Source organism: Spinacia oleracea, chromosome 6 (genome assembly GCF_020520425.1).
Source record: "Spinacia oleracea cultivar Varoflay chromosome 6, BTI_SOV_V1, whole genome shotgun sequence".
NCBI lineage: Eukaryota > Viridiplantae > Streptophyta > Magnoliopsida > Caryophyllales > Amaranthaceae > Spinacia > Spinacia oleracea.
The window spans coordinates 80397678-80423621 of record NC_079492.1 but is presented as its reverse complement, the minus strand read 5'-3'; the positions used below and the strand labels follow the sequence as shown (position 1 = coordinate 80423621).

Here is a 25944-nt window from a genome sequence, read left to right as displayed (position 1 = left end):
GACGTGCTGTGGACTATCTACGGAGGGACGACACTTGGAGTCCTAAAGACTTGTTCTTGTTTGGTTCGGGCGCAGCTAGGGAGGGCACGCAACAAAGAGTATGCATCTAAATTATGCTATATGATTATGTGTAAATAATATGTTGTCCTGGGTTAATGGTTGTTTCCGCATGATCTATGTAATGTCATATGTATCATAACCTAACAATGATCTCGTCAAGTCAACACACACATCACAGCACTAGTCCCAAGAGTAGAGCAACACGTCTGCTGGTCGGAGAGCTCCATCGTTCCCTCCAGATAGACCAATATCAACCTCCTTCCGCGCCGAAATCCTAGAGCGATAACAAACATCAACAAGGATATCCCGAACCACATTATGTCGATGTTTAATACCCACGATTCCAGCACATGACACCGCATGATCACCAACGATGTCTCCGGCAAAGACCCTGGAACAAGCAGAACATGGCGTCGTAACAGAGAACAAAGGAACCCCCAATCGGTAACACAACACACATCAGTAAGCCTTAGCGTTCATCGTCTGTCCCAAACCTGATATGGGGACCGCACGGAGCCAAGCAGAGGTGTGATCGCCCTGCTGCGATTTCCACAACGCCGGCTGTCGAGAAGATAAAGAGAAGGTGGATTCTGCAGATGCAGTAACCTTTGTGAATTATATATATCTGCCAATTTCTTCATGAGTTTAGGGGCAGCGACCTCACTAGGGTTACTCTAAATGTCACTCCACCGTTCTACTAAGTAGACTAAACGCAACCTCAAATACTCGACCAGGACCAACAATACCAGCATGCCGTAGAAGCTTTGTCTCCAAACCAAAAGACTGCAATCGAGAAGCAAGAAACGCATAATGACGAACATTACCTGCGGAATAGACACCAACTCCGCCAAAAGAAAAAGGTAAGGAGGCAAGACGCCACTGCCAATCGCCAAAGTCAGGCCCCGAAGCAGTTACAATACGCTCCAAGGAAGATCGAAGAGCCTCATCAAAAGTGCGCTAAGCCGTCTCAATAATACCAGGAGGACATGTACGCAAAGCAAAGTAAAGTTTAGAAACTCCGGTACATGCCCTAAGTAACAATAGCTCACACTGAGGATCATCAAGCTGAGCAACCTTATCCATAAGCCCAATGGTCTTGGTCACCCTCTTCATCACAAGTTCACCACTAAAAACTGGATTGGAACTAGCGGGACCACCTAGCAACTTAACACCTTTGCGCAATATCAGGAGGAAAGAGTCCCACAAGCCTGCTTAGAGGGTCCTCTGTAGGCCAGAAAACCTCGGTCTTCTCCACGTTAAGATGTAACCCGAGACAAGGCCCGTCCTCCATAATCAACTGCAGAACCTTCCCAACCACCAAAGTGTCACCAATAATAGTGTCGTCATCCAAATACCATGCCTGGAGACATACATCAAAAGCGTCCCTGATTTTCCAAACCAGGGGTTGTAAAACCAAAGCAAAGAGCAGAGGACCAAGGGGATCACCCTGCTGCACCCCCTGAGACGACCATAACGTCTGCTCTCCATAATACAATCTGGCTGGAGTAGAGTAGCAGAATTCAACCCATCGCGAAATGCTCGGACAACGAAGTCGAACTTCACGTAACATGGCCGCTCAATCAACTAAATTGAAGGCATTTTGAAAATCCACCAACAACATCGAAAGACCCACATCAGGACTCCGATCCTCAATCAACCGGCTCACAGCATGAAGAATTGCCTCACCACCCGCAGAAACCCCGACACCAAACTGAAGACCATCAAAATAACTTCCCAAAGACGGACCAACCATAACAGCACCAATCTTCGAAACCAGACGTCGCCAAACAGTACCCACAGCAATAGGACGAATACCACCACCGGGCTTGACAAGAGGTGTAAGGGGAGCACTAGAAATATACTCACCCAAACCCATAGGACACTTCCCAACTAAAAACAAATTAACCACCCCAGAAATTGAGTCAACTAACTCATCAGAAATAGCCACAACAGCACCACTCAAGCAATCCATAAGGTGTTGAGCACGCAAACCGTCCCTCCCACAAGATGTGCCACGTGGAAAACTCCTAATCCGGTCCAAAACAACAGCCGAAGTGTCTATGAGATGGTGATCAACAGGATTAACAGGCAAGGACGGAGCTGGAAAAGAAGGGTGTTTTGACTGCAAATCCGCAAGAGTGGCCTCATTATAAGGCGCAACGCCAGAAGAAGAAAGAACGCGAACTGCGGTAGTGTAATGACCATCACAAATCTTCCTATGACACTGCTTGATATTACGCTCTGCCAAATTAAGATCCACATCAACATCCATCAAAGTAGGGGATCCAGCTGCCAAAGCTTCCCGCAAAAGAAGCATACTACCACCCGGCTCACTCCAAGTACAATTATTATTATTATTGTTATTGTTATTGTTATTGTTATTGTTATTATTATTGTTATTGTTATTGTTGTTGTTGTTGTTGTTATTGTTATTGTTATTAGTACTCCACCGTTCTATTAAATAGACTCAATGCATCTTCAAAAGCTCGACCAGGACCAACAATGCCAACATGCCGTAGAAGCTTTGTCTGCAAACCAAAAGACTGCAATCGAGAAGCAAGAAAAGCATAATGACGAACATCACCCGCGGAATAAACACCAAGCCCGCCAAAAGAAAAAGGTAAGGTGGCAAGTCGCCACTGCCAATCGCCAAAGCTAGGCCCCGAAGCAGTAACAATACGCTCGAAGGAAGATCAAAGAGCCTCATCGAATGTGCGCTGAGCCGCCTCAAAAATAACAGGAGGACAAGTACGCAAAGCAAAGTAGAGTTTAGAAACTCCAGTACATGCCCTAAGTAACAACAACTCACACTGAGGATCATCAAGCTGAGCAACCTTATCCATAAGCCCAATGGTCTTGGTCACCCACTGCATCACAAGCTCACCACTAAAACTGGATTGGAACTAGCGGGACCACCAAGCAACTTAACACCATGAAAAGGACGAGCAATATCATGGGGAAAGACTCCCAGAAGCCTACTTCGAGGGTCCTCTATAGGCCAGAAAACCTCAGTCTTCTCTACGTTAAGATGTAACCCGAGACAAAGCCCTTCCTACATAATCAACTGCAGAACCTTCCCCACCACCAAGGTGTCGCCAATAATAGTGCCGTCATCCAAATACCATGCTTGAAGAAATACATCAAAAGCATCTCTGATTTTACTAACCAGGGGTTGTAAAACTAAAGCAAAAGGCAGAGGACCAAGGGGATCACCCTGCTGCACCCCCTGAGACGACCATAAAGTGTGCTCCCCATAATACCACCTGGCTGGAGTAGAGTAGCAGAATTCAACCCATCACGAAATTCCCGGACAACGAAGACGAACTTCACGTAACATGGCCACTCGATCAACTAAATTGAAGGCATTTTGAAAATCCACCAACGACATTGAAAGACCCACATCAGAACCCCGATCTTCAATCAACCGGTTCACAGCGTGAAGAATTACCTCACCACCCGAGATACCCCGACACAAACTGCAACAGTGTAATGGCCATCACAATTCTTCCTACGTTATTGCTTGATATTACGCTCTGCCAAATCAAGAATGTCATCAGCATCCATCAAAGTAGGGGATCCAGCTGCCAAAACTTCCCGCAAAAGAAGCATATAACCACATGGCTCACTCCAAGTACGAATAGCATTAGCAATGCTCTCTTCCTGTTGTTGCTGCCTAACGGTAGATGTGCACTCGCCATTACTCCTCGGACTAAAGGTCTTAAGGATACATAGAGGAAACACGAGAAGTTTAACCCAATAAGAGACGTCCTCAGGCTTGCAAATAACCTTATCAAGCCCGCCTCTCAAAACCTGGGAAAACCCAAACGATATTTAGGAGGGATGGATGTGCAAAGTCATTTAGAAAGCAATCTTTCAAGAAGAGTGACGGTAAAACCACAATCATGTTCTTGCACCTCAGTATCCATGTGAACATCAGAAGAAAGTAACGGGTTAGAAAGACCATAGAGCACAAACCGAACAACACCATCCCCAACATCAGGTGGGGCCACAAAATCAGAACCTTGACCATGACGACATTTAGAATGAAGAGAATGCGTCTTAAAAGAATCCCCACAAAGCCAAATCCCCATACGGCGGAAGGTCAACTCAGCCGCATTAAAAATATCCAATTCAGTGGTTAGAGAGTGTCGTGTGACCACTTGAGCATCAACACTACAATGACGATCACGAAGACGAGTGATCAAAGAGCTCTTTGTAAGCCCATTTCCCCCGCCATCTTTACACCCATTAAGACCCACAAATGGACAATGAAAACGCACCACATTAGAAGATATTAGAGTAGTCACAAAAACGTGGTAACAAAAAAGCCAACGAACAACCAGAAAATCCAGCAGCAACAAGACAATGGAACCAAAGCACCCCCACAATGCTGGAGTAGAACCAATAAAATAATAAAAGGAAGGAACAAATACCCAGCACCCAACGAAACAATGCAGCACCAAAGAAACCAAGCAGCACCAACGAAACTAAGCAGCACTAACGAGTTAGCACAACGTACACCAACAAAACATCCCAACACCAACGTACAGAACCACCCCTACAACGCCCAACACTACCCAGTACCACCCCTACAACGCCCAAAGAACCACCGCCCCTCTGAACGCCTCACCAAGCCACGCAACCACCAAATACAGCAAGCTACGCAACCAACAACAACCGAATACCGTCGAACTACCGTCGAACTACCTCCACAATAGAGAACCCGTCGCAACCACCTCCACAACCGTGAACCCGTTGCAACAACACCTTCGTACAACCCCTGCATCGCAATGACATCGTCGCAATAACACCTTCGAACAATCCCTGCAGCGCGCTATCGAAACACACCTGATGCATCGATTATTAATATTGAAACACACATGCGCAACCCCTGTCAAAGATGTCGCCGGCCACCCACACTATGGTAGACGTCGTCGGCAACCCCTTACCGCAGTCTGGCCGTCGCCGGGAACCCACCAGCGTTCCTAGGCAGTTTGCCCTAATCGCCCAAAATCGAGAGGATTTTTGGGATTTATTTATTATTATTTATAATAACTAGATTAGGTCTCCTGCATGCACATATATTCTAAAATTATTTAATCAAGTTTTTAATTCTTTGTCATATACGAAGTATATATGATTGAAGTATTTCTCTCCCTAAAGTTATTGCATAATTAATAAATCTTGAACGTACTCATTTAATAATCATTCAGAGTATGTAATTTCCGTTATACTAGGTATTATATATTTTATATGATTGACACAAATTTGACCAAAATATTCGATATAATAATATGCTAATTTGACCCAAATATTGAGTAACATATTTTTCATTATTTATATAACGACTATATTTGACTAAAATATTGCCAAAAATTATTTTTAGCAACGTATTATTATGTGGCATATGTTATTTCCATTACCTATAAACAAATATTTTGTTCCAAACAGTTAATAATAAAGGATAGAAATAAAATAATAAATATAACAGAGAATTTTCAGGAAAATTATACACGAGGAAGTGACACATGTCACTCGATCATGGTGTTTGTTCTAGTATAATGTAATAGATTATTATTATTATTATTATTATTATTATTATTAACTATTATTATTATTACTATTATTAGTATTATTGTTGTTGTTGTTAATAATTACCAATCAGGTCAATCGGATCTGATCAGTTCCATTAAGTTCAAATAAGTTCAGATCAAATAAGTTAATGTCAGATAAATTGAATAGAACGCGACAATGTTAACGCACCCCTCTTTGTTTTGCTAATGTATGAAAACAAATATTGAGATGTAGTACTCCGCAAGATGTTATGTGTATAGATAGTGAAAGATATTAGTGGTCAGAATTTACGAGTAATTTGAAACAAAGGGAGTCACTATTTCCAATTACATTAAAAAGTAATCTGTTACAGTTTCAATTTTAATAAAACGATTCATCTCAATATTTTAGCTTTCAAATATTAAATGATTATGTTAAGTTAAAAAAAAAATTAGTTACATAATTCCATACAGGGCAACTAGTTTAGTTATTTATTTCAACTTGATATATGGTGTGCTGAAAGGGGGGCAAGAGAAATAAATTACCAAGAAACGAAATAAAAACCTCGGGAAACAAATAAAGATAGCCGAAGCAGTATACAAAGGTGCCAAATGAGGGTGAAAACTCTTTCCTCCTGGATTAAAATTTGTATGCACACGAGGACGAAGCTATCTGCAGGGAAGACAGAGATCTCTCCCACAAGAATGCTCTATGGAGAACTAGGGTCCCATTCATGTATGTCCAAAGATCAGGATTACGAATCTGGCACAATTCTTTCAGGAGATTGATTAAGAATATCTCCTGGAACCAAAAAGAAATTATCATCAGATTACCTTAACTGTATGACTGTGGTCCTCTAATCTCTCTATCCATCTTCATTCTCTTTGCACTCTGCATTTCTGAGATGCTACTAACCCGTTGCTGGAGCGACATGTCATGCTGATAAATACAATTTGCACCATGTCGGCAACCTTTTGAACTATTGAAATAAATACAAGGCTTCATCATCTTATGTTTTGCATCCCTTGGTTTTGAATTATCTACTTCTTGATCAATTATTCCTGAATGATGGATGGGAATGGGATGGGTTGAAAATGGAGGTTGAGGTTGAGGTTGAGGCTCGCCTTGCCTTTCTCCTCCATGTTGGTGAATCAAGTTCTTGTAGTAGTTGAGGTCCTTCATTTGAGAACCAGAACCAGAACCAGAACCAGACTGTAAAGAGAGCGGTGGGATTGATTGCTGATGGGTCATAGGTCCAGTACCATTAGTATACGGGTACACTAACCCATTTGACATCATCATTGGGGATGAGGATGATCCTGTTTCCATATTATTATACTGAGGAGGAGGAGGAGGAGGAGGAGCTGGTGTATCCATCCTGTACATGGGTGCTCCAGAAGATAAAGGCTTGGGGATACTCTGAGGACCTTGATGCCTAACTAACTGTTCTAAAATTGTCGGATTACTCAGAATTTTTACAAGCAGGTCGTGGTCAATCTGCTCATTGCTCTTCGCTACAGCAGTAAGAGCAGCTTTTAACGCATCTGCTTGACCACAACTTGCTACTCCAGCAGCCAATGTCCCACCTTGGGCCACCAGCGGGTATGACTTAGTAGTAGCACTGGAACAAGCAATAGAATCAGGCGAGGGATCTGGTTGATCTTCTTCCTCAATAGGAGTAATGGGGATTGAAGGCAATGTTTGGTCATCCTGCCCAGCACACACTATATCTGGTGCAGTAGCAGGGCTGCAAATAAACAAGAATCACATGCAGATTAGTAGGCAATATGAAAGACCCAAGGCAAAAACCTGATAATTGTTTTAGAATATAGAAATCAAACTTTGGAGGAATTGCAGATTCTCGTGGATAGTATGCTTCAAGCACTCTCAGCTCTCTTTCACTTTGGACCTCCACCTCTTCACTTTCTTCCCCAATTACTACTTGCCACTCAACACCCAAAATAAACTGCAAAATACAATTAGCTTCCACTTTTATAGCAGGCAACTGGCTACATCAAAGATGAAGCTGCAAGCAAATCATAAAAAACCATTCCAAGACTAACATCCACTTACTTTTGGAGGGGGTCGCCATTTGACAACAGGAATCTGCGCTAACCTGTCTTTCAACTGATTGGCAGGATTGAAACCTTCAAAACCAGGTGGAAGATTGTCGTCTGCTACTACTCCGTTTACAGGCAAGCCTGAAATATTTTTTTTTACTTGGAGGTGATCTTGAGCACCTCCCCCGACTTGTGAGGGAGAATCTTCAGAGAGAAAGAGTCTAACCTGTTCAAGACATCAGACCTAGTTATTCATTCCTGTCATTTCTCGTCAAATCCATGTCATATTTGTAACTATATAGATAAAGTAAGCACTATAACTAATTAACTATGATAGAATAACATCACATCATGCTCTATCTAATGCAACGTGGATGGCTGCCAAATAATGATCAATATGAAAACATGCTTCATGTTCCCCTCAATAAGTCCTAACCTTACGACAAGGCAAAGAGGACTTGACAGAAAGAACTGTCAAAACTTGGCTATTTTACAAAAAGTATCCATGTTTTGGTCCAAAACGAAGTGTCAACTGTCAAAGATTCAAGTATCCATAGTTCCATACCATGTTGGAGTGTTAGACGATTTGACAGGAACACTTGAGAAGAAATTAAGAGCCCAAGTAACATGGTCTCAAAATGCAAAATAAAGAAACCTCCCATAGACATTCAAATATTCTATACGGCAATTATTCAAATCGCAAAGCGATGTAAACATTGTAGCATAGTTAGTTATTTGGGTTCCTTCTGCACTTCTCCTAACTCCCGCCCCTACTCATTATACATTGACCTAATACCACAGTGCTAATGCTGACAATCAAATGTGTCAAGCACTAATAATTGTGCAGGAAGCATGCTGCAAGCAGGCAACTACTACTTAGACTTCTTCAGTAGTCAACTAGTTATACACTCATACCACATAAATACTCTTTTGTAATAAATCACAGTCTAGATTAAGACTCAGAACTAGTTCATCCAACACCTGTCCCTGAAATAATCTGGGATAATATGCAACCAAGCATTCTCAAAACCAAAATTTAGCACCTTAAGAATACACAAATAAGATTTCATCACACCGCAACATTGGTAAATTTACTGGCATGTGCATAGGATACTGAAACAAATAGACCTATTCCTTCTCTTAAAGACCATACTAATTCAGATTTCAAATGTTGCCGCAATTCTTAACAAGAGCACAGCCAAAATATGCAGTATTGCTGTACAAGTGTAATGTCAGATTCCAGAGATTGTGAAGATTTCCACTTGTTAAATATTCCAAGGGAATTAAAGCTAACAAAATGTGAGACAACCCAATAATCGTACCCTACATAATTAACTAGGAACGAGTAAACCGAAAAGCATAATAAAAAATATACAGACTCAAGCTACTGTTGGCTCAACCACATAATTCTATATCCAGACAACCACACAACTTATAAGAGTTCATATTTCCATGTACGTAGCTTAGATTAGAATGCATATCCGCAACAAAATAATTAGTCAGAGGATGCCAGAAAAGCCTTACACTAGATTAATTGCACAGGTGCATCAGATTTTACCACTAAATAGGTAATATTGACTAGGAAAATGTCAATATTAAGAAAGCAAACGAATTCATTATAATTATATTCATCATCATCTACATCATGAAACATCATCTGGTTGCCCAGTTGAATCAGCTTGAATGAATACTTGAATAGGACTAGGGTAACAAAAGAAAAAAATATAAATTACCGGGACAGATAAAAGTTCTACCAGAATCCATGATTCCATATTGACATTTTATACTAAATTAATCTTCATCTTTTTTGCATAGGAATTGCATCAAAAGAACCTAATGTTCAGAACAGTATGAAAAAGTAACAAGGATATAAGTGAAGCAATCATAGAAAAGACAAACCAAGTAGCAGTTGCAAAGTAGAGAAAAAATAGTACACAGAAGGGGTCATATCTTCATGAGAATCATGACTAAGAGAACAATAACAAATAAGGTGGCACTAAAATCTACATATAAATCAATAAACAAGACAGTTGAACCCAATTATTTCTAATATTTAGTGTTCTGTTGGCTAAAGAGTGTTACAATAACAAAGTTGATTAAGATTCAGATCAATAATAAGCTTGCGTTGCAGGAAAACTTGATTTGCATAGCACATAACTTATTCACTATTAAAAAAATGAGACTATATTAACAGTAGGAAAAAAGGATAACAAATAATGAGGACAAGCTGTCCTCTGGTCTGGAAAACAAACTTACAGATATCCCCAATTTCTTTGTTACCTCCTCAACTGAGTAACTGTTGAAATCCCTAACTACCTTAGCCCATAAATTATGCTAATATATGACCTTGCCCCACAATAAGTCAGAAATCAACGAACCATGTGGAAAGACCCTCGAGTTTCTCTTCAACCACACTTAACACCACATAATTGCCATGAATGAATTGCGCCATAACAATCTTCTCTCCTTACCCTTACCAAAACCCCTAAAACAAATTTGCAGCCACAAGGGCAAACCCAAAATTCCTCATGAAGGGCAAACAACAACCTTCTCCAAAGGTGACTCAGCATTTCACAATATAAGAAAACATGTGATCATGACTCAGTATTAGCATCGCAAAGCAAGCACATGCCCAGTGAAACAGTCCTGCACTTTTAGAGCATGTCATTAGTGTTAATCCTCCCTAACGCCAATGTCCATAAAAAAGCCCTCACCTTAAGAGGTATCTTTGCCTTCCAAATGAATATTGCATAGGTATATAATGAACAAAAGTTGTAGTAAAACCAGATATGGAGACAAAGGGGGAAAAGAGGAGTAATAAATGCATGTATAAAGAGAAAAAAGTAACCAAGAAGATGAAAGCACCTCTTGAGGAAAAGAAGAAACCAAGAGGATTCACATTTTTTTTAAAATAACGATATATGCTATTCAAAGAGATGCAGTTGGACACTACCATCAACACACTTGTGAAAGCAAAGGAACTCTTGACACAACAATAAAATGCATTTCACCAAACGCCTGTCAAACCAATCTCTAACAGAACAGGCAACCAGAAAAATAAAATAAAGAACTTAAGATAAGGTCAAAAACCGTCACGCTTGATCCATTCTTTGTTCTAACTAGAGAACCATACTTTTGATGTATGCAACAAAGATACAAGTTTTTTCCTACACAAGATTCCCACAAAACGTGGAAAATGTTCTCCAATGAAAAAGCATCTCATTTTTTCTCAAACCATTATACAATTCTTATGGATAAGCTTAGTGGTTATCCTTTGAATGGTGAATAGGGAGGAGAAGAGCATATTATATCCCAACAGCATTCCTGTGCTCTACAGGTGGTCAAGTATTTCTCCTGTCTTGTGCATGAATGGGAGGTGGTACTAAAAACTGGGGATATCCTCTTGCAAAGGTCCAAAATAAGGTTCTTCAGAACAACCTATTTCAACAAATGTGCATGTAAACCCAAGAACATAATGTGACAGCCTGACAGGGTAGCATCTGAGATTGAACAAATTATATACTCTATAATAAGCAGGCAAGTGTTCAGAAATACTGATTTAGTGGGGCTAACACCAACACTAATAGAGCCTAGAAATTAGCATAACTACGCAACAATAATGGCCTTAATAGATGGCCTTCAATAAATATGACTGTAACTCATCTCTTCCCACAGTAACACTGACCCTAAGTAACAAAGGTAAGACAGAATGCACACACATCAGAATCGAAACATTATCTTCATCACCCTATATACTGATCTTACACAACCAAAGCCCAACACGGTACCACCAGATCAAGCCATCTATCATACTATAACCGGGAATGCATACATAATCCCCTCGAGATCCACTATAAACCTCTGAATAAGAGTGGAGGCTACAAATAGAAAATTGAAACTATAAGCAAACTGCAAACCCAACAAAACACTGGTCAACGATTCATTATCTGATTTAGGAATACCCATCAATCAGGGTAGGAATCAAATTAGCAAAGAGATTACTCCATGACAAAGAAAGGCAACTAGCTCATTATGAAGGATATCATATGTCAAAACCTATCATTAACACCAGATATAAGCAATTATTTTCCTATCGCTCAAGTTCGAGAATCTATCAGCCTAAAACTAAAAAGTAATGTTTGGGCCAAAGTAAATATTGGCCAACATGGCCATAGGAAAGACCCTCATTCTATTTCTCTAAGAGGTAATCTTGCATACTCAGTTACTCTTCTCTAAATCCCACCATATATATATATATATATATAATATATATATATATAATATATATATATATATATATATATATATAAGGTCTATCAACCTTCAAACACCATAATAAAAATTAACAGAAGATAAACCTAACATTCAGTGTCAATTCAAGCAACAGGAAATCAAAGTTACAAAATCATAACTTAATAAAAGAACTCTACACGTCTGCAATACACATGTATTTTTGGCATGCAACATTATATAGGCATCCCATGTTACATTTGCACTTCTCATACCACATTTAAAAGCATAAATATCAATATGTGCAATCAAATTCAAAATTTATCAACAAACTCATAACTTGATTCGCTTGAAAGACAAGTTCTAACCATATAATCTTATTTCTTTGCAGTATACTTAGTACAGTAATGGTAACTTCACACAATCGATTTGCAGTCCAAGATAGTCTTTACTTCAGTGAAAATTGCACATAATCCTTCTGGTTAACATGAACTATTTGCTGCATTTATTCAAAAGATGGATTCTTTTTACTTCAACATTAAAGTTTGATTCTCTATTAATCTGAGTTTATCCCCATTTGCATTAAAATTATAATATAAAATTCGGTACTTGATGTGAGTTTCCATCCCTTATTTTTCGATTCCAAATGAATTAAAAAGGTCTTTTCTGTTTGATTCAATTTAAATTTCAGGCGTCGGAAGTAATCACATTCACAAATTTGAAGTAAACTATCGAAAAATCGGAAATCTGATTGAACAAATTTGATGTTTTTTCTCCGGAAAATAAATACCTGACAAAGATTCCCATCAGAAGCCCAGGAAACCCTTTTTGATTTCTGCGATCCTTGCATACTAAAACTAAAATAAGTTCAACTTTAAACCTGCTTCTTATCAAACAAATTTGTTATTTTGGGCATTAATCAGATCGATCGATTCAGATTTGCTGAAACCCTAGAACAGAGAAAATAAAAACCCTAAATTTTGATTACTCGACGATAAGAGTAGGAAAAGGAGAACAAAAATTGGGGAGAAGAAGGAGGATAAAGAGAATCGAGGAACCCTAGATCCTCTGGACCCTGTTTTTGGTGTTACACTTCGCTTCTCTTTATTTTTAACTACTTGCATGTGAACCCATAAGCGTTTTGGGTTACTCTGTACTCCGTATTAGATAGCGAGAACAACTTATTTTGGCATAAGCCGCTAAAACACAAAACGGTGTGCTCACTAGCTGTTTGAGAAATGCGGTTCCAACCGTTCATCCGTTACCCGCTTGGTCCTTTCCCGTACAGGGCTACATTTGTGGGTCAGGTTGGGCCAGAAAAACCCGGCATGAAAAAAGCCCGACACGGGTACGAAGTTATGGGTTGGATCTGGTCCGTAACTTTTTGAAAAAAGCACGGTACGACATGACCCTGCACAACAAAGCACGCTAAATTTATGAAATTTAGACTTAGGCCGGATCTAGACCGCAGTTTTGAAATTTTTGGCTCTGCCTAACCCTACCTGCTATAAATAAGCATGACGTGGGTCGGGCTCGTTTAGGCCACGAACCGTGAGCTCGGCTCGTCCCACGACCATCTTTAACTATATCCTTCCAAATTTCATATGAGTAAAGCACTACCCAAATCCGATCCTTCACCCATGTTCTCATTCATCAAATTCTCGTCAATTTATTGATAAGTGAATATTAATTTTTTAATAATATTGTTATCCTTAATATCAAACTACATTAAAATAAGATGTTTCCCCAACGTCATAACTTTTTTTAATGCAAAATAACGATTATGTTACTAGTTGGTTATAAGCGACCAACTATTAGACCATAGTTTGTTTAGAAACGTGTTTTTTCGAGTGTTTTTGTTTTTGGAACAATTTTTTTTATTTTCAATGGGGTTAAAATAAATAATAGCGAATTTTGTTTGTAAAATCTAATTATATATTCTCTATTTACTGCATATGTTTAATGATTTTTGGTATAATTTTCATTAATTATGCAACCTAATTTGTAATTTTGACTTAATTTGTCGAAAACTTTAAGAAATTAGATTTGGTTCAAATTTTCATAATTAATCAAGAATTTAATTAGGATCTATGTTGCAAAACCACCTAGAAATTCTTAATTAAAGGATAGGTTGAATCTATGGCTTAAATTTCGAACTTTTAAATTAACCCTAATTTTATCCCCAAATTAGGTTGAATCTTGGGCTCTACTCCATGATGCACGCCATTTCTCAAGTTGGACCTCCAATTCAAGTTATGCAAGTTACAAACTCGGCCTTTGCGACCTTGAATTGTAAGATGGTCCAAATCCAATAATTTGAAAGGTCGTCTAAATTAATTATTTAAGTCGCCTTGTCGCATCTGTATCAGTACTCCCTACGTAATTTTCAGGAGTTACATATTGACAGACACAAGTATTAAGGAAACATAGTTGAATTTGATATAATAGTGATGCATGTGGAGTTTTTGATAATAAATAAATAGAAAAAAGCAAGTAGGGTGTAAAAGTTATCAAAAATGGAATTATTTATGATTTTTTTAATTTTTTTTTTAATTTCCTACTTTTCTAAGTAAAATTGTCTACAACGTACATTTATAGACAAAATTTACTAGTATTAAAATGGTTGATTCAATTTCCTACAAATAGTAATTCCATGATCCACATCAATTATTAAATCAATTATAATATATATATATATATATATATATATATATATATATATATATATATATATATATATATATATATATATATATATATATATACAAAATCTCCCCTCTCTCTCTAAGAAAAAAACCCCCAAAACCCTAGATCTACTTGCTGAAGGAAATAATGCCCTTGGTCCAAGTATGCATATAATATTAAGTCTAATAAATGCGATTCAGTATTAATTAACAAGTTAATAATTCAGTGAGATCAAGTGAGCTGAATGCCTAGCTAGAGGCCGCTTCAGTTCAAGTGGAATTAATTATATTAATCCACAGCTTACCCTTGACTGAACCCGTAGGGTCACACAAATAGTACGTAAACGGATCAAGTACTTAATGGCATTAAATACTCCATCTATGGATATTCGGAATCGACGGATCTTGGTTTCAGTGGGAGCTGAGATCGTCACAAGCAAGAAATGAATACTCCGGAAACGATGATATTGCCGGAAACGGAAATATGGATCGTATCGGAAATATAAATATTATCCAAGTCGTAGATGTTGCCGGAAACGGAAACATGGTACGTATCGGAAAATATTATCGGAAATGGAAATATTGCCGGAAACGGAAATATTGTCAGAATCGGAAATATTATCGGAATCCGAAAATAATTCCGGAAACGGAAATATTAAATATTTGTTCGAAACGGAAATTAATTCCGGAATCGGAAATATTAAATATTGTTCGTATCGGAAATGAATTCCGGAATCGGGAATTTAATCGGAAGCGTATCGTACAAATTAGCATTGGACGAGGCTCGCTAGACGAAGGCCCAGCACGAAGCCAGGCCATCGCCCAGCAAGCCACACGCATCACCAACACACGCCAAGCCTCGACCAGGCCCAGCGCAAGGCCAGGCCCAGCCAAGGCCTTGGGCGCGCGCGCGGACACAGGCAGCGAGCATGGGCCGAGGCGCTGTGCGCTCAGCGTGGGCCGCAAGGCCTTCGCGAGTGTGCGGTGCTCGTGCGATGCTCGTGTGCGTGCTATACGAATCCTAAAGCTATCAGGATTCGATATATGATTAAATTCCTAATCCTAAAAGATAAATTAATTAAATAAGAGTTCTACTAGGATTCTAACTTAATTAATTCGTATCCTAGTAGGATTCCAATTCTCTTTCCATACCCCTATAAATATGTGGCCTGGGTTCACAATTTATATCGAGATTTGAAGTATTAAAAAAGGTAAGGTTTTCAAGCAAAAATCAGCCAAACACTTGCAACCCATAATAGCCGAAAATCCTAGAACCTTAAGGGCGATTCTAGTTGGTCAAGCTTAAGGCGGATCCGGACGTGATGTGGACTATCTACGGAGGGACGACACTTGGAGTCCTAAAGACTTGTTCATGTTCGGTTCGGGCGCAGCTAGGGAGTGCACGCTACAAAGTGTATGCATCTGAATTATGCTAAATGATTATGTGTAAATAATATGTTTCCTGGCTTTATGGTTTTTCCGCATGATTTATGTTTATTCATATGTATCATAACCTAACAGTGGTATCAAAGCCTCTTATTATTTTCATAATTTAAATTGCATGACATGGTTAAATTTTACAAATTTGCAAAGAAGTAAAAGGGGTGATTAATTTTCGTAATTTTTAATTAATTGCAAATTGCGTTTATTTAATTATATGTACGCAGTTCTTCGGCAGTTTCTTCATTACTCATCCAAATCGAGTGATTTTGGTGTCAATTTCGCATGTAAAAGGCATTCTAAAATTTTGACAAAAACAGTATTTTTCGGCCGAACCCAGAATTCCCAAATTCGAAGCCTAACTATGACTTTTCGGAGGTTTTAGTTTTTCGAACGCAAAAGTTTGTAAATTTAAGATGTTAAATTAAGTATTTGCGATTCTTGTTGATAAATCTTGAGTTTTTTGATTGACCTACAATATATGTTTAACAATTATGAATGCCTAGACTTGTTAATTATACAACCTAATTTGTAATTATAATTAATTTGTTGAAATTCGAATAATTTAGAATTGATTTGATTTTCATAATTAATTAATAATTTAATTAGGTATCCATGATTAGTAATTATTATAAATTTTAATTTATTCTAATTATTTTACTAAAATTAAAAACCTTGATTTAATTTAAATCCAACTGAAAAATAAATTAAATAAGTGGATTCAATTATAAATTTATATGAGCTTTAAATTTTAATTAAATTAATTTGTATGTTTCCGGTTAGACTAGAAATACATTTTTATGTTTAAAATTAGTAAAGCATATGAATTTATTGGTTTAAGTGGGAGTAATTTTAGTCATAAACTCTTGATTAGGTCTACAAATCCTTTAAGGTTAAACAACTTGATTAGAATTAATAAGGACTGAATAATTGGTAGATTATTGGTGCCCTTAATTAATTGCTGCAAATATTTATGTGATGCATACAATGTGTTTTAACTAACCAATTCATGATAATGAATGGATGAATGGTATATATATTGTATATGTACTGTTTTGCAGGTTATGAAGTTACTAGTATGGCCCAAATAGGATAGAAAATATGGTCTGCGTACCATTAATTTGAATGTAATTGGTCTAAAGCACCAAATTTGTTTTTCAATTCAAATGTGGTCTGCGTACCATCAAATAGTTGTAATTAGTTTAATTATAGCTTATCCTACTTGAAGAAAATGGCGCATCCCACGGTGAAATTCAAGACGGAGTTTCCAATCCATTTTCAAGACGGACTTTGAAGTTGAAGCTTCAAGATGAAGTCGGACCATACTAGATCACATTTATCTTATGCATGCTTTAAGTTATTTATTGCTATTAAATATGTCTTAAATATGCATGAGATCAAAGCTTGATTATGTTGCATGATTAAGGATTTTAGTTCACTTAAAATCTAACCAACATAGTAAGAGCCTTAAGTTCCAAACTTAAAAATTGAGTTAAAAGGTGCCATGCCAAAATAACACTTACTTGGATATCCTTTACATCGATCTTAGTAATAGTTTTCCGCCATAGCGAGGTGTTACTTATCGATACTAAAGGGGTAAGGTACACAAATAATTGTGAGTACATGTTAGTTTTGGTGAAACTCAACGATATAATTAAGGAATCCTTTTATGTCGTGGCAAAATCGATAGGTTTACCTAATAAGTTCTTAGACGTACCTATCAAACAAGAGTAGTTTCTAGACTATTAGCAAAAGGCTTTTGCTTACCTAAAATATTTTAGAATTGAGTCAAACATAATGTGCTTAATTCTTCAATGATTTTAGGGTCTTGGAATCATTTTATTCACACCTGCCGGAACAATAAATTCGAAAAAAATGCTAATAACTTGTTTGAATTGCATGATTTCTTTAATTTTCAAGTTATTATTCATGATAAATGTTTAGACTTTGCATGCTTCAATGTATGTTTTAATTATTGTTTATAATTAAATATCTTGCACTGCGGTAAATCCTTTTAGAAAGGTAACAGTAAATTTCCTCGATTGGTAATGAATCCAAGAACGATTCACGGAAATGAGAGAAAATGAGCAATTTAAATGTACGTTTCTTTTAGTGACTTTTATGGTTGTTTTCGAGTATCAAAATCGAATGGAGAACCGATTGGTGCTTGTGGATTCAAAATACAATGTAGTTTTGAGATTATAAAGCATTGAGTTTAAACGCTCAGCTTTACCAATGGTTAACAACCTAAAATCTTTGTCCATTTAATTCTCGAATGAGTCTAGTCCCTAGACATTCGAATAGATCGATGCTTAGAGAACTTTAGAAGCTTCTGGTAAGATCATCTAGTTGAAACAAAATATTCAACATAAATCAAAATGGTAAGAACTTTGTTGGAGTGACATTGGACATGTCTAAACAATGTATAAAGGTCAACACTATAGAATTCAATTCTTAAGACTATAAGAAAGGGTACAAGAAATAGGAAAACAAGGAACAAAGGAATGGAATTTACGATTCCGTTTCTACCTAAAAGTTAATGTTTAAAGAGAAGTGACCTAGCAATCAAACTTCCTTGGTATCATATACCGCTGGAAGTTCTTACTTCGGTAATAACTCAAACAATGGAAGCTAGGCTACACTAATGGCCTACAAGTGGGAAATGAAGCATGGAAATGCTACATTAGTTGTAGGGTCATCTAGTTTGTTTTAAGTCCTTTTAAGGCTGGAACTTAATGGTTATTTTGTTCCATAATCAGCATATCTAAATTTCTGTTTCAAACACAGAAAGACTCACATTCAAAAAGAACAAAAACAATGTTTGTTTGTTTATTTGAATGAAATGGTCATTTACGGGTTGAGTCAATATGCTTGATTAAAACAAACAACTCTTTAACAAAAAGAACTTTACTAGGTTCAAATCAATCTCTTGATTTGAGTTCCACAAATCTTTGGCATTGTTGCTTAGACCATATCAACAAGTTAACATTAATAAGCTCTATTTTGATGGACTTTTGAAAGTTTATTGATTTCTAGATCAATTCAAGACAAGCTAGTCTTACTTGTTGAAAGTAACAAAAGATATGAGCTATTGTTAGAACGCCTAGACGATAGAGTTCAAAGCTAAAGAAAGAGATTTTATGACTTTATTATTTCACCTAAATTTGAGTGAATATTGGTTTATTTACTCAAAGTGATATAAGTTTGAATCTGTTTGGCTAGTTCAAAGATTCAGAAGTATAAAATCCACATGGCAAGAAATCATAAAGATCTAGGATAGATCATGTTGATGATTACTTGAGACCAAAAATGGTCATCAATGATCGTGTGTTGTAATTTCACGATCTAACTCCATAAGATATGGCATATCTAAGTTGGAATGATCGAAGTCGATTCGATCAATGATGGATCATAAAGACTTTTCCTATAATTTCTAAAACAAAATGCTCAACTACAACCAAACTAAACAAAATTCGTCAAAGCTATTGAAAAGTAATTTCAGAATATCTTTTCATAATATATCTAAAGAGTTCCTAAAACTCAGTGGGAGCTTAGTGTATGTTATTCAACAAACTAAGGCCCAAGTATAGATATATGTTTCATTGTGATTTATTCAAATGAGACACAAGGGTATTATTTCTACCACGAATTTTTGAGAACATAATGTTTGTTTGCTCGAAATAATGTCATTTTGGAGATTCGTTTCCAAAATGACAAGTGGGAGAAAATAGACCTCGAAAGTCTTCAAGGCGAACAACAAACATAAACGGACATTCCGGAGGCTTTTTGAAGTTCTTTAGAAAATCCGAACACGTATTCTTTAAGGACTTTAGAAGTGGCTTTTAAAGAATAGACATCTCTTAGAAGACTTTACAAGTGCTTCAAGGAGAACAGAATATTCAAAGGACTTTCAAGTGGCTATTGATATTCTATTGTTTTATGTTCTATACCCAAGTAGGCATAGAGTTCAGGTCAATGAATCTATGCGATTCTTCTATTAGATAGTGAAGAAACCTACAACTTGCAGTCAAACTATTATCATGTAGAATAATGAGTTTGTGACCTGTAAGAAAGCTATGACGAAACCCAGATTCCCTAAAATGGTTAGAGGCCACATATACACTCAAATGTTTTAAATGGTTAGAGGCCATAAAACATACTCAATGTTTTGATGACAAAATTGAAATTTTGTTGATTTGCAAGAATAGTTTCACACCTATTGGTTGCAAGTTTGTTTTAAGGATAAAAATCATCAAACATGAAATTGTGTTCACACACAAAGCTAGATTATTTTCTAAAGGTTACAAGCAAATTCACGGCATGGATTGTGTAGAAACCTCATGCATAATCGTAATGCTCAAGTCTATAAATCAAGCAATGATTGCATATTGGTATATATGGCAATTGGATAACAAAACAATTCCTCAATCAAATGTTGGAATAAACTATGTACATGGTATGTCATAGGATTTGTGGATCCAAATAAATGCTTGAAAAGGAAAGCTAGCTTATGAAATCTAAGTACAGATTTAAGCAAGCAATTGGGAATTGGAATTGTATTTTAGTGAAGCTAATAAGTATTTTAGTTTCATAAAATGTACATGATTCTTATAGATATATAAGAAGTTTAGTGGGAGTACATAAAACTTAATTGGTCCTATGTGTATCACACACGTATCTCTCTATTGTGAAATAACATTCAAATACTAATGACTTAGGTTTGAAATTATTCATCAATGATGGACCAAGGCGAAACTTAGTACATACTGGGTATTAAGATCTATTTACAAAGATCTTATGATATTGTTTTAGATTAAGTAATGGCATTTACTAAATAAAACACGAAAGACTCCATTGGAGATATTCGACCCATATGAATAAATCTAAGTAAAGAATGTTTGAACTATGTATAAGCATTTACTAAGTTAAACATCAAAGGATCTAAATGAGATTCTTCACCTATATTATATGTCAAAGAATTTAGCTGGATTTAGTATCTACTAAAACTAGATGAGCTAAAGTTACATGAATAGAATTCAATTGGGAATTATTCTGCAAAAGAATTTATCATGTGTAATATAATATGAGTATCGCCAAAAACGTATCGTATGACTTTAGGCATGACGAACATATACCAATCTCTATTGATCTAAGTGAAGATCAACTAGATTGAGATCAAGAAAAACTTATGGTACTTGAAAAGGTACATAGGAATAGTGCTTGATTCAAGGAAATAAATATATGCTAAATAGTTGATGCTACACGCATAAACACTGGCAGAGGATCAAGCAAGATCCCTTTGGAGTTAACCATTGACAAGGACGGGCTAAAGAGCATCGTGTTTTGAAATGGCAACATGGATCGGAGACCATGAGTTGTTGCGTGGGAAATTAAAATATTAATTTCTATGTTCTAAGATACAGCTGGAAAATATTCCACATATCTGTGAACTGCTTGGATAAGTAATTCCAAACAAAGCATCACTAGCAACCTATAAAGTTGAAGTAAAAGTACTTATTGCCTAAGAAGCAATAAAATAGGGTTGTTTATGTTAAAGAGTTCTTCACCGAACTTGGGTAGATCACATGTCTGCTGGCTTGATGGTTCTTCATTGAAAAATGCGTAGAACCACTCTTGAAGCAAGAAGAGACTAGATCACAAAATAAACATACTCAAAAGATCTTATCATCTATCTCGAAGAACATTCGATGAAAAGGATATTAAGATTGGCAAAGCATGATAACTAAACCTATGCAACAAGTGAGAAGCAGCACTCACATTGTAGCACTGGAAATCAAGCATAGCTTTGAATTCCATGAACTGTTTTAAAGATGGGTTTGAGGCCCATGGTTGTAAAACATAAGGGTTAAACATTTATCATATATGAAATGAATTTTCATATTCCATTTAATCTTGGTTTAGTATTAAATGATGAGTCCCTTTAATTTGACGATATATTCAAGATAGACTGTCAGGACCAGTCTTGTGACTAAGAAATATCTATCAAGTGAACTTGAATGTCAAAAGTTGAAAATGGTCCCTGGTCGGAGTTTTCTATAAAGATGGACGCATAGAAAACGTTAGACGACTAGAATGCAAGATGACTAGTAGTTCTGTTTCTTGAACTATGTGGACATGGCAATGTCGTAATCATTTGCATAGATACTTACTTTGGGAAGACTAGTATCGGACAGACCTATGAAACTTTACTGTAAGAGATGAAAATCTGTCATAAGTAAATTTCATTAAAATTATTAGACACTAAATCCTCAATACCTGAGTGATTTGAGATTACTTGTTTGAGAACTGGTTACTTTGACGTTGACCAACCGTCGCACCGTAAAAGGAGGCTATAAAGGCAACGCTCAGGTAATCACCTATCAAACGAAGTCTAATCTCAAGATCGCAAGATTGGGATTGTCCTCCCATAAATCGGGATGAGATGCTTAAAAGTTGTACAAGGCCACTCGGAGAGCTAGAAACTGTAAAATGCATGGCTGTGCTTGGATAAATCATAGGCTATGATTATCTGTTTATTTGATCAGTTGAACTCTGAAACCGAGAAACACCTCTGGACATAATAAGGATGACAACTCTTACCTTATGTTCAAGAGCAAGCATCGAGCAACAAAGGAATTAGGAAATGCACACTTGTCCCTAAGGACAAGTGGGAGACTGAAGGAAATAATGCCCTTGGTCCAAGTATGCATATAATATTAAGTCTAATAAATGTGATTCAGTATTAATTAACAAGTTAATAATTCAGTGAGATCAAGTGAGCTGAATGCCTAGCTAGAGGCCGCTTCATTTCAAGTGGAATTAATTATATTAATCCACACCTTACTCTTGACTGAACCCGTAGGGTCACACAAATAGTACGTAAACGGATCAAGTACTTAATGGCATTAAATACTCCATCTATGGATATTCGGAATCGACGGATCTTGGTTTCAGTGGGAGCTGAGATCGTCACAAGCAAGAAATGAATACTCCGGAAACGATGATATTGCTGGAAACGGAAATATGGATCGTATCGGAAATATAAATATTATCCAAGTCGTAGATGTTGCCGGAAACGGAAACATGGTACGTATCGGAAAATATTATCGGAAATGGAAATATTGCCGGAATCGGAAATATTGCCAGAAACGGAAATATTGTCAGAATCGGAAATATTATCGGAATCGGAAAATAATTCCGGAAACGGAAATATTAAATATTTGTTCGAAACGAAAATTAATTCCGGAATCGGAAATATTAAATATTGTTCGTATCGGAAATGAATTCCGAAATCGGGAATTTAATCGGAAGCGTATCGTACGAATTAGCATCGGACGAGGCTCGCTAGACGAAGGCCCAGCACGAAGCCAGGCCATCGCCCATCAAGCCACACGCATCACCCACACACGCCAAGCCTCGACCAGGCCTAGCGCAAGGCCAGGCCCAGCCAAGGCCTTGGGCGCGCGCGCGGACACAGGCTGCGAGCATGGGCTGAGGCGCTGTGCGCTCAGCGTGGGCCGCAAGGCCTTCGCGAGTGTGCGGTGCTCGTGCGGTGCTCGTGTGCGTGCTATACGAATCCTAAAGCTATCAGGATTCGATATATGATTAAATTCCTAATCCTAAAAGATAAACTAATTAAATAAGAGTTCTACTAGGATTCTAATTTAATTAATTCGTATCCTAGTAGGATTCCAATTCTCTTTCCATACCCCTATAAATATGTGGCCTGGGTTCACAATTTATATCGAGATTTGAAGTATTCAAAAAGGTAAGATTTTCAAGCAAAAATCAGCCAAACACTTGCAACCCAGAATAGCCGAAAATCCTAGAACCTTAAGGCGATTCTAGTTGGTCAAGCTTAAGGCGGATCCGGACGTGCTGTGGACTATCTACGGAGGGACGAAACTTGGAGTCCTAAAGACTTGTTCTTGTTCGGTTCTGGCGCAGCTAGGGAGGGCACGCTACAAAGTGTATGCATCTGAATTATGCTAAATGATTATGTGTAAATAATATGTTTCCTGGCTTTATGGTTTTTCCGCATGATTTATGTTTATTCATATGTATCATAACCTAACACTTGCTAGTCGGCGGCCTGAGTTTGCCGCTCAACTCGGGTCATCGGCAAGCTTAGTTGTTCGGCCCTTAGTGTTAGAGTCTCCATAGATCGTCCTTGTTCTCTTGGTAGGGGGTGCAAGAGGAGCCAGCTATAGCTTCTACCTCCTTTTAGGCCGCCGCCCTTCTCGCCGAGTCTAGTCTAGTTTAATTCGTGGTGTTCATAGCTAGGGTCACCAAAGTATTTCCAAAGCAAAGCTTCTGAAGTGTGTGCTAGGAGGTTAATCGGACGGGTCAAGGACACATCTTGAATGACTCTTCCATCCTTCGCTAATCGGTGCCGCCATGGTCGGTAAGGTATCTTTTTAGGGTTAGGCCGAGTTTCTGTTGACTTTGGAATTGTTGGTTAGGATTTTTTTCTTTTCGTAGTTTTTTGGGTAGTATATGTTTTGTGGGTTTATTGGCTTATTTTTCCCAAGCCCTTTTAATCGTCGCCGCCTTGTTTGCGTTGGACTACCCCAATCTGTCCAATAAAGGTAATCATCGTCGTCTTGTAGTGTCGAACCACCCCGATCTTGACAGTAAAGGTAATTGTCGCCGTCTTGTAGTGTCGAACCACCCCGACCTTGGCGGTAAAGGTAAAGGTTTTTAGGGTTTAAGTGAATTGAGTTTGATTTTGCCAATTGTATGTGTGCCCATACCTCCTTCGTTTTATCTTGGTAGTATTGTGTCGTGTGATTCCTTTGTTTTGGGTAGTTATGAGTTATTTTCTTCTTATTTTGTAAGTTGTTCCTATGAATTTTTTGGGTGTGGTGTTCAATTGAGTTTTTTTATGTTAATTAGATGTGTCTTAAGCATATATTCAGTTTGGAGATGGTTTTACCCCTTTAAGGTAGTTCAAATGTGGGGGTTAGTTGTTGTGTGTGGGGTGTTAATGTGTGGACAAGTGAGTGTCCCCTCCACCAAGGCTAATGTTGAAAGACTAGAGGTGATCTCAGTGGGGTTTGGATGTGGGCTTGCTATTGGTTTTCTTAGTTGTTTGGTTAGGGAAGGTTCAATGTCCTCGGGTTTGGGTTGTCGTGTGGTCGCGGAGGGTAACTTTTGTTATTCCTCCTTTTAGGTTAGCGTTGAGAGTTGTTCTTAGCACTTTCAAAAATCATTATCCGAACGCTGATATTCATAGCATGCTAAACAAATCGTGTTTGACGCTTGTGAGAAATGCACAAGGTCTATTAACCTACCCCGTAACATTGTTTCTTTTTCGCTCCTTTCCTTGTTTCCCAAGTTCTACAGGTACTTTCATAAGACTCTTAGTGGTAATTGGCCTCTCATCGGAACCATTTTCTATAAAGAAGACTCAACCACAATGTGCCTTGGTATGATATCATCGTCTAGGTGTACTCAAGGCATTTCCAACAATCATGAAGCAAAACAAGAAGAGAATGTTGTTATTTCTTTGTTAAATCTTGAACATTTTGTTGGTTTACGTTATGTAATGGCCTATAGAGCTCTTAATGTAGTTTTAGTATGTAGTGTGTTGTTGTGTAATAACTTTTTATTTATGCAAAATGAGCTTATGTCAAAAAAAAATCATCAAGCTGGATCTTAGGAACCAAACACAGTGTTGTTGACTTGTTTAAGCATTGCAGAATTCCTTCTAGATTCCAGGGTGAAATCAAAGTGAATCAAGAATTATGCAGGTAGCCTAAACATAAAATTATATTGAAATAATTACTCCATAGAAAAATTTGAATAAACTCAATCAATTAAACTAAATTGAACTCGGGAAATTCACGCTAAATTGAGAGGCTGAAAGAACTCCTTAAGAAGTGAAAACATTAAATTGAGATTTTAGTCGACATTGT

At 37.5% G+C, this 25944-nt stretch overlaps 1 protein-coding gene across 1 annotated transcript; it reads right to left on the bottom strand.

Annotated features, from left to right (window-relative positions):
* Window positions 1-5931: 5931 nt before the first annotated feature.
* Window positions 5932-13048, bottom strand: LOC110794272 (zinc finger CCCH domain-containing protein 6). The gene is made up of 4 exons (XM_021999219.2): window positions 12694-13048; window positions 7687-7899; window positions 7455-7579; window positions 5932-7360 (listed from the first exon to the last, which is right to left on the bottom strand). The coding sequence occupies exons 1-4, from the start codon at window positions 12751-12753 to the stop codon at window positions 6448-6450; spliced, it is 1311 nt and encodes a 436-aa protein (XP_021854911.1). The 5' UTR covers window positions 12754-13048; the 3' UTR covers window positions 5932-6447.
* Window positions 13049-25944: the final 12896 nt, after the last annotated feature.

Excerpts from the sequence above, each read along its gene's own strand:
- LOC110794272 (XM_021999219.2), bottom strand. The coding sequence starts at position 12,753 with ATGCAAGGATCGCAGAAATCAAAAAGGGTTTCCTGGGCTTCTGATGGG. Across the intron at positions 7,900-12,693 it reads CTGATGGGAATCTTTGTCAG|GTTAGACTCTTTCTCTCTGA; the intron begins GTATTTATTTTC and ends TGTCTTGAACAG. Across the intron at positions 7,580-7,686 it reads AATGGCGACCCCCTCCAAAA|TTTATTTTGGGTGTTGAGTG; the intron begins GTAAGTGGATGT and ends TGTATTTTGCAG.